Source organism: Helianthus annuus, chromosome 5, assembly GCF_002127325.2.
Source record: "Helianthus annuus cultivar XRQ/B chromosome 5, HanXRQr2.0-SUNRISE, whole genome shotgun sequence".
Lineage (NCBI taxonomy): Eukaryota > Viridiplantae > Streptophyta > Magnoliopsida > Asterales > Asteraceae > Helianthus > Helianthus annuus.
Window position 1 is genome coordinate 8,530,346 of NC_035437.2, and position 9,848 is coordinate 8,540,193.

Sequence of the window (9,848 nt, forward strand, 5' to 3'; positions counted from 1 at the left end):
AGACACTGTTCACCCCCTATAGTTTTTTAATATATTTTGAAAGTGGTTGTGAGTGGAGGGGAGAGAAAAGATAATGACAAAAGTATAAAAATATATTATTTAATTGAAATGAGAGAGAAAATGTAGTGTATTTTAGTGTAATTTAGGGTGAAAAAATGGTGGAATGGATGTGAATGCTATACTCTTATTAAAAAAAGAACATTTTATTTATCAATTTACAATTATTAATTTATTAATTTACAATTGGGGCCAGGGTTGCAGTGGAACGCGGGCAAAATCATAGACGAACCGGTTAACATTTTGACTACGAACGATCTCCTCTTTCTGCTACCACCACCACCACCACCGCCGCGGTGGCGTTCTGTTACGGCGGCGGTAAGTAACTCTCTCTGATTCATCTTCACCGTCCTACACAAAAAAAAAACGCTCTTAATTTCTCTATCAATTAGAGTCAATACAAGCAAGCATCCGAAATGCTATTTCTCTACAAACCTCCGCGTTGAATGCGTATTTAGGTATCTGATTTTTGCACTATTATGTATTTAAAATTGTAGTAATTAGATTGTTCGTATGCAGTTTAATCATGTTGTTCTAGGTTTTCGTTGTCTGATAATTTGATTTGCATTACTGGAAGTCTGGAACTAAAGCCAGATCGTTGATTCGTATCGTGTGAGGATGTGTTTTCGAGGTTTATGCGTGATTGTTAGTTTGATGTAACTGCCATGTGTTTGTGCTAGGGTTTGGGTGAATTGGTTACATTTTGTGTGTGTGTGTGTGTGTTAGGGTCTTGGGGGCATAGCAGGCTACTTGAATTATTGAGAATAATTCAGAAGGTAGAAGATGTTACCTAATTTTAATTATTTTTCGAGATTATTAAGTTTTCTATTTGTTGCAATTGGTCCAGGAATTTGAGTTTTTATTCGCGACAAGATGGCGTTGACGGAAAAGGATGTCGGTGGAGGGAAAGAGAAGGGTGAGATTGAAGATAATGGTTTACTGAAAACGGTTGAGTCGTCATTAGGTGTTAGTAGTTCTTCAACATGTGTTAGTTTGATAGAGAAGAGTTACGACGGGAAAGATGCACTTGGTTATGCTAATATTTTACGATCTAGAAGCAAATTTGTGGAAGCTCTTGCTATATATGAAAGTGTGCTTGAGAAAGACGATAGAAATGTTGAGGCTCATATTGGCAAAGGAATTTGTTTGCAGATGCAAAATATGGGAAAACAGGCTTTCGAGAGCTTTTCCGAAGCTGTTAAGTTAGATCCACAGAACGCGTGTGCACTTACTCATTGTGGTATTTTGTATAAAGACGAAGGTCGATTAGTTGAGGCTGCTGAGGTATTATTATTGTGTTTATTGAAACTAGTATACTGTTATACTTGTGATGTTAAGATCTTTTATTGGTTTAGCTTGCTATTTGTTCATGTAGTCATACAAAAAGGCTCTAGAGATAGATCCATCGTATAAACCAGCAGCAGAATGCCTGTCAATTGTACTAACAGATATTGGAACGAGTTTAAAGCTTGCTGGTAACACTCAAGAGGGAATTCAGAAGTATTATGATGCTATAAAGATTGACCCTCATTATGCTGTAATTTTATCTTTATTATACATCACGATAAGTTTTCCTTTCATCTATTGCTATATTAGATGGTGATGTGTTTGGTATTTTGGGCAGCCTGCTTTTTACAACCTTGGAGTTGTATATTCTGAATTGATGCAATATGATACGGCACTTAACTGCTATGAAAAGGCTGCTTTGGAAAGACCTATGTATGCCGAAGCATATTGTAACATGGGTGTGATTTACAAGAACCGTGGAGATCTTGAGTCAGCTATTGCCTGCTATGAGAGGTAATGAATGTTTTTTAATCATCTTCCAGTAGGGTAACCATTATTATGTTTTGCTAATTAACTTTGTATGGTTTTTTTGTTGTGTTTTTCAGGTGTTTGGCGGTGTCACCCAACTTTGAGATTGCTAAGAATAACATGGCAATTGCCTTAACAGATTTGGGTACAAAGGTAATTTCCCATAACCTGATTTGTTATTTAATTTTTAGATGTCATTTTAAATCATGATATGTTTTTACTTTTTAGGTGAAATTGGAGGGAGATATTAACCAAGGTGTGGCATATTATAAAAAAGCTCTGTACTATAATTGGCATTATGCGGATGCCATGTACAATCTTGGAGTTGCTTATGGGGAAATGCTGAAGTTTGAAATGGTAACACCGATTGATACTGTTAATTCGTTTTTATTATCTTCTGTTTTTTGTATAAAAGCATTACATACACTCATCTCTGTAAGTGCCTCTGTGTTGTTTTCTAAAAATTGTAGTAAGCACTGATTTCTATCTGCAGGCAATTGTGTTCTATGAGCTTGCTTTCCACTTCAATCCCCGTTGTGCAGAAGCATGCAATAATCTTGGAGTTATATATAAAGACCGAGACAACCTTGATAAAGCTGTAGAATGCTATCAGGTAAACATTGCAAGTATATGTGTCACATGTCTAATACATGATCTACTTCTGATAGTGGTTTTTTTTTTTTTTTTTCTGATTTTCCCTTGAAGTTGGCTTTGTCGATTAAACCTAATTTCTCTCAATCGTTGAACAACCTTGGAGTAGTCTACACAGTGCAGGTACAGTTACATCTATCAGTATCTTATAAAGCAATATGATTCAACTAATACTTGATTGCAAATATAAATAAATATACAGGGTAAAATGGATGCTGCTGCTAGCATGATAGAGAAAGCAATTGTGGCAAATACCACTTATGCAGAAGCTTACAATAATTTAGGTTTGTTTCCAACATAATCATACACTGACATTTTATCAGACTAAATTATATACATGAAGGTTGTTAAGTGTGCAAACCAATTATGTGAGTTGCACTTTTCTGATATACCAAACCAACTATTTATGGCGCACCAGGCGAGCGCTTTTGATAACCATGGTCTATAGAAGTTTTAACTTCATAGTAAAAGCTTACTTTTTAACTATCTTACAACTTCTTGTTACTGTTTTTTTTTCTGTTTTACTTGTCATGCTTTCAGTTATTTGTTATAAACTGTTACTTGTAGGAGTTCTGTACAGAGATGCTGGAAGTATATCTTTGGCTGTTGAAGCATATGAACAGTGTCTTAAGATTGACCCAGATTCTCGCAACGCGGGCCAGGTATCAATTTGTTAATGTTTCACAGATCATGCGATTTGTTGCATATTCATGTGATTTGACTTAGGTAGTATACATGATGGCTTAAATTATAATGTGGGATGATCTTTCTAACTTTTTAAAATGGAGACATGATGTGAAGTCATATTTAGTTTTTGTGAAGACAATGTAATTACGAAGAGAGACAGCATCAGCTCACATGTTTTTTTTTTTTTTTTTTTTTTTTTTTTTCTACAAAAGAGTTGCTGATGTGAGTGGTGGTAATTCTGATGAAATATTCCGCTGATAATACATCCTGCATTTTGAATCAGACCATATTCAAATAGACAGTTAATCATTCCTACTAGTAGTACTCTTTAATGATTCCAGTTTGATTTATCTGAGTTTATTTATTGATGAACATGATATAAATCTATAAATAAATGCTGGTGTATTGGCTTGCATGATTATATTTACATTTTTAAGTGAGTTTATTTGATCATTTTCACTTGCTATAAAGTAGGAGCTTGTAATTTGGTATTACGTTAATGATGTCTTAATAACATAATGCAGACTTAATCAATAAATGAAGACGGTCAAAAAATAGATTCATTTAACATTGTTTCTATTGCTGAACTTGACTATTATTTGCAGAACCGATTACTTGCGATGAACTACATTAATGAGGGAACTGATGATAAATTATTTGAAGCTCACAGGTTCTTTTAACTACCACATATGTCAAATACGTAATCTCTGTATGTCGATAGACAAAACGAGTAAACTAAAAAAACACTTCTATGATTTCTTGCAGGGACTGGGGTCTGCGCTTCATGAGATTATTTCCTCAATATACTTCATGGGACAATTCAAAAGATCCAGAAAGACCGCTTGTTATTGGATACGTGTCTCCAGATTATTTTACACATTCGGTATCTTATTTCATTGAAGCACCCCTTATCTATCACGACTACGTTAACTATAAGGTTGTTGTTTACTCAGCGGTTGTTAAGGTATGTGTTTGTTTATATGCCACATGCAGTTATAAACGTATAACTTATACGTGGCTTATATTTTTTTAAAGGTATCTGTAACTGTAACTACAATTATATATTGATTGAATAAATGTTGCAGGCAGATGCGAAAACTAATAAGTTCAGAGATAGAGTGTTGAAAGGAGGTGGCGTATGGAGAGATATTTATGGAATTGACGAGAAAAAGGTTGCAGCCATGGTTAGAGAAGATAAAGTTGATATTTTGGTGGAACTTACGGGTCATACTGCTAATAACAAGTTGGGAATGATGGCTTGCCGCCCTGCACCTCTACAGGTTATTAATTATTTTATTTTTTATTTACACTCTTAATTTAATTCTCGTGAACTCACTTTGTAAATGTTATATCTGTGATAATTAAACTCCTGTTCATTTGTATCACCAAATTTGTCAAGGCATGTTACGATTTTCTGAACTTTTTCCGTGTGGTAAAATTACATTAATAATACATGGTTGAAGTAAATACTATAAATTCTACATGTTGCTTACGGTGTTTGGTTTCATATAATAGGTGACTTGGATTGGGTACCCGAATACCACTGGTTTGCCTACCATCGACTATCGTATCACTGATGCACTGGCTGATCCTCGTGATACAAAGCAGAAGTACAATTTCTGGTTTTAAAAAACTAACTATAAATATATGTGTGTGCGTGCGCGTGTGTGTGTGTATATATATATATATATATATTATTTGTGTGTGTGTGTGTATAGTGGAAAGATAATTAGGAAACCCACTTGAGTGCATGCGTGTATATTCATATACATACACACACATATATCTATATTATTTGTGTCATATAGTGGAAAGATAATTACTATTAGGAAACCAACTTGAGATGAGAAACCCCTATGTAACATTTTTTATTTCATTTTTCAGGTAGCTTTTATATATAATTTCATCACTAAAAAAGTTAAAAAGTGCTCACGGGAAGATTGTGTTACACATATTACACATCAACTCGTTTTTAATCACATGTCAGCATGTTACATACGTAACACATGTTGTAACACCAAATCGGTTTCGGGTCTTTTAGTGTTTTTTGTTTTTTTTAAGTGATAAAACTAAATGCTAAAGTTACCCTGAAAAAATGAAAAAAAATTGTTACATAGGGTTTTCATGACCTAATAAGATACTAAACTTTATGGACGTATTGTATTGGCAGGCATGTTGAGGATCTTGTTCGGCTGCCCGATTGCTTTCTTTGTTATACACCATCTCCCGAGGCTGGCCCGGCATCACCAGCACCCGCTCTTTCCAATGGCTTTATTACATTTGGTAGTTTCAACAATTTAGCAAAGGTGGTTAATGTCATAGTTTCTTAAATTTCACTGACCAATTGGGGCTTTTCTCGACTATTTTGACATTTTTTTTGCCTTTTGACAGATAACACCAAAAGTGCTTCAAGTTTGGGCCAAAATTTTATGTGCAGTTCCAAACTCTAGGCTTATTGTAAAATGCAAGCCTTTCTGCTGCGATAGTGTACGACAGAAATTTCTATCAACATTGGAGCAGTTAGGTCTGGAACCACTTCGTGTTGATCTTTTGCCCTTGATTTTACTTAACCACGATCACATGCAAGCATATTCTCTTATGGACATCAGGTAAGTCCATCCATCATCCTATACATTTTTTTTTACCTTTTATGCAATTTTGGTAACTAGTTTAGAAGATATATATATATATCGTTTAATGAGACTCTTAATGGTTCAGACCTCACCTCTTACTGGTTCAGCACTTAATGGTTCAGACTGTTTGTTTCACGAGCAGATGTCTGAATGGTTCAGACATTTGCCTCTGAATGGTTAAGATTTATACAAAGTCTGAATGGTTAAAACCTCTAATCTGAATTGGTCAAACATTTGCCTCTGTTAAGCATTATACAGACTCTTAATGGTTCAGAGCTCTTACTGGTTCAGCACTTAATGGTTCAGACCTCTTACTGGTTCAGCACTTAACCATTCAAATGTTGCCAAACAGCCCCTTAGTGTTTTACAAAACGACGCTCTTTCATTCACCACAATAATACATTTTTTTGGTATGTAGCTTGGATACTTTCCCATATGCAGGAACTACAACCACATGTGAATCTCTTTATATGGGAGTTCCATGTGTCACAATGGGTGGTTCCGTACATGCACATAATGTTGGTGTCAGTCTTTTAACTGCAGTTGGTAAATTTTTCGCCTTTTTGTCTGTGATTAGATTTATTGCACACTTAAATTTATGAGTAAATTACAAGTTGTCCTTTACTTTTGTATCAAATTGTAGGCGGTGTCCTTTACCTTTAAATTTGACGAGTTTTATCCTTAACGTTTCAAAATCCTGCACGTTATGTCCTTTAGCCCTAACCTAGTTAGATTTTTACACATTTAGTCCCTTGATATAGGTTATTTACTTAATAGTCCCTGGAGAGGTAAAAAGACAAGAATACCTTCATGTGCAAGGCACATGACCATATTTAACAAAAAAATCTGACTGAGTTAGGGCTAACGGACATAACGTGTAGGATTTTGAAACGTTAAGGACAAAACTCGTCAAATTTTTAGGTAAAGGACACCGCCTGCAATTTGTTACAAACATAAAGGACAAAACTTGTAATTTACTCTAAATTTATTGACCCGTTTTACATTTCCTTTCCGTTTCTTAATTTGTATATAACACGACTCTGAATTGCAGGATTAAAACACCTGATTGCAAAAACCGAAGATGAGTACATTCGGTTGGCAATACAACTGGCATCTGACATGACAGCACTCTCAAACCTAAGAGTGGATCTAAGAAACCTCATGTTGAAATCTCCTTTGTGCAATGGATCCAGATTTATTACCGGGTTGGAGTCTGCTTATCGGGACATGTGGCGAGGGTATTGTAAAGGTAACATTCCCTCTTTAAAGCGGATGGAAATACTCCAAAATCAGACACCTCAAGTTACATCCTTACCCTCTAAAGATGACCCGCTTGGCACAATCAAGGAGAACGGGTTCAGTTTAAACCCTTCACATTTGTTAACCGGTGAAGAAAACGGGAGTCAGTGTTCAAGCTCGGGTCAGTCAAAAACAGAGTCGTAATAGTATAATACACATTGAGGTATACATAATTTCTAAAGTAGCGTAGACGGTTTTTGTGTTATAATTAAAGTGTTGATGGAAGGATGTTTCGGTTTAGATTAGGACAGTGAAACAAGATGGTGAATTGTGTAGTGTTTTTTGGTCAAGAGTTATATATGTATATAAAGCATGTGTAATCACACCATTGTTTTACGTTTGGTCACATTGTTAGCATAGTGTGCCCACTGATGTCAACGTGTCAACTTAGGTTATGATATGTCCTATTTTGAATATCTATCTAAATAATTGTAGCGAGTCTTATTTGATGATTTCAGATCTAGTCTAAGCATTTGTCAACTCCTCCTTAGATTGAGGGGATATATTAGACTATACGTATTTATCATATAATTTCGAGTGAATTTCAAGGATTGTTCTTTATCTTTCTATCCATTTTCAGGCGTTGTTCTTTATGTTTAAAATTGACGAGCTTTGTCCTTTATGTTTTCATATCATACACGTTTTGTCCTTTAGGGGTAACCCAGTTAGTTTTTTCAGTTAAATTTGGTCATATGCTTTGCACTAAAATACCCCTATAGGGGTAGATTGGTAATTTTATGTTAAAAAAGTCTAAATCTATTTTATAATGGCTTTTGTAAAACAACATTTATTCCTTTTCAAAACACAATAAAACTAGAAATATCACATATATCCAACTTGAATGTTTATTTAACTATCAAAATTCCCCCACGCTACGCGGCGGGGATTCAGTCGGTATCTGTTTATTTTGTTACATATCGATACAGTATCGACACTCGATAAAGCAACTAGAAGAGAAAATCCAAACTATTTCTCTAATATATATCATAGATGAAAAGGTCTAAACGGCTCTACCAAAAATATAAACATTTCAAAGTTGATAATTGTTATATATGCGTTGGCGTAAGCCCGCACGTTGCAGCGGGGTGTTGATCATGAATGTTATGAATCTTTTAATATCACTATATAACTATATATTAGATGCGAAAATTCTTAAGTTTATTTAAAACATCATTATTTTATTGTTTTTTAAAAAACAAAACTTAATTTTTTTTTAATTTTATCAAAATACTAAATTTTGAATTTTTAATAACTATATAAAAAATAGTAATGTTCCTTATTAAATACTAGTTCATACAAAATATTCTAAATATTAAATCTGATTTTTCTTTGTTGTTTCCTTTTGAACCCACTTTTAAAAAGGGTGTTGCTAAATGCACCCCATTTCTCTTATTTTTGTTGATCGTACCACCCCTTGGAGTTTTCAAATAAATACATTCAAACCTTTAAATTGTAGTTTTTTTTTTTAAATTGCATCTACTTTAAGTTTTTAAATAATTCAATGATAATTAAATCATATAACTCATACTTATCAAAAACTCTATACAAATTGAATCTGTATTTCTCTTTTCTAAATAATAACAAAGTAGCCATATTGGATTCTAGACAAGAGACAATGCCACCATTAAGGTTTCGTTTATGTTTCTTTTAACTTTCATCATTGTTAAAAATCGTTTCTGTTTCTTTTTAACTTTCATCATTGTTAATATATAATGACCATGTTACCCTTGTAATCACTTTTTATTATTTGGAATTTCAAAGTTGATAATTGTACCCGTTTCCCTATTAAATGCCCGATATAATTTATTTTATAATTTAAAATTGTATATACATGATATATCCATATATTTTTTATTAAGATAACTGAAAAGTCACCGAATGGCATGCACTTTTTTTTTGTAATCTTTTAGTGTAAGACCACCCGTAGTCGGGGGTTATTTTTCAAAAAAAGCCAAAAAAAACGCCTCCACTCCCATTACATAGGGCGTTTTGGGGGGTTATTTTTGAAAAAAAAAATTGTGTTAGCGTTATTATTAAAACGCCAAGAAGGGAGTGTGATGGGTTGACTGATCTTTGACTGGCCAATAAGAAATTAGTTAGCTTTTTTTTGTTTAATGATTGGAAGGGGCATTATTTGGACATTATTCCCACTACGCCACTTTTGCAATAACGCCCCATGCTGACTGGGTTGCCACGTGTCGGATAATGCCCCATGGCGGGGGCATTATTTTTCTTAACCACTACACATGGTCTAACTATTATGGAACAACTAGATTGTCATTTTGTTATCTTGTGCTAACAATCGTAAAAAATTAGCATACATTATTTTTGTCATCGATGCATTTGAATTTTTTTATATACATTTAGGTATGTTATTTTATATACATTGTAGTAATTTGATGTATTTTTATAGTGATAATACTATATGTAATTGATTAGAAGTTACTGACTGATACTTGAAACCTGTAGATATACCCAGTGGGTAATTGTTTTTAGACTAACAGGTTTACCCGAAACCCACGGTTATTTACCCGGTAGAAACCCGATTGGTTTTGGGCCGGCTTTGGGGTTGGGATTACCTAAACCCGTCCCAAACCCGACCCATTGTCATCCCTACCTCAAATGAGTTTTATTCCTATACTACACCTATATATATATAGGGGAAGGTTCAAATGAAAACCACTAGTTATTGTGAAAACTCGAAAA

The 9,848-nt window shown here is 34.1% G+C and overlaps 1 protein-coding gene across 2 annotated transcripts; it reads left to right on the forward strand.

Moving 5' to 3' along the window:
• The first annotated feature begins 245 nt into the window (after positions 1-245).
• On the forward strand, positions 246-7,547 carry LOC110939898 (probable UDP-N-acetylglucosamine--peptide N-acetylglucosaminyltransferase SPINDLY). Of its 2 annotated transcripts, none has more exons than XM_022181477.2 (18): positions 246-515; positions 905-1,341; positions 1,433-1,594; positions 1,682-1,857; positions 1,950-2,025; positions 2,101-2,229; positions 2,366-2,485; positions 2,578-2,646; positions 2,726-2,807; positions 3,091-3,185; positions 3,816-3,880; positions 3,976-4,174; positions 4,296-4,490; positions 4,726-4,820; positions 5,381-5,516; positions 5,602-5,819; positions 6,262-6,389; positions 6,895-7,547. In XM_022181477.2, exons 2-18 carry the CDS (start codon positions 931-933, stop codon positions 7,284-7,286), a joined length of 2,748 nt encoding a protein of 915 aa, XP_022037169.1. In that variant the 5' UTR covers positions 246-515; positions 905-930; the 3' UTR covers positions 7,287-7,547. The 2 variants fall into 2 exon arrangements, with proteins under 2 accessions (XP_022037169.1, XP_035846533.1); XM_035990640.1 differs by having other exon boundaries at positions 252-375; positions 6,895-7,488.
• The last annotated feature ends 2,301 nt before the right edge of the window (positions 7,548-9,848 follow it).

What these genes read in the sequence shown, in the direction of transcription:
- LOC110939898 (XM_022181477.2), top strand. Translation starts at nt 931, where the DNA reads ATGGCGTTGACGGAAAAGGATGTCGGTGGAGGGAAAGAGAAGGGTGAG. An exon ending in TAACAGATTTGGGTACAAAG is followed by an intron (nt 2,026 to 2,100) that starts GTAATTTCCCAT and finishes TTTACTTTTTAG; the next exon opens with GTGAAATTGGAGGGAGATAT. An exon ending in TTTACTCAGCGGTTGTTAAG is followed by an intron (nt 4,175 to 4,295) that starts GTATGTGTTTGT and finishes TAAATGTTGCAG; the next exon opens with GCAGATGCGAAAACTAATAA.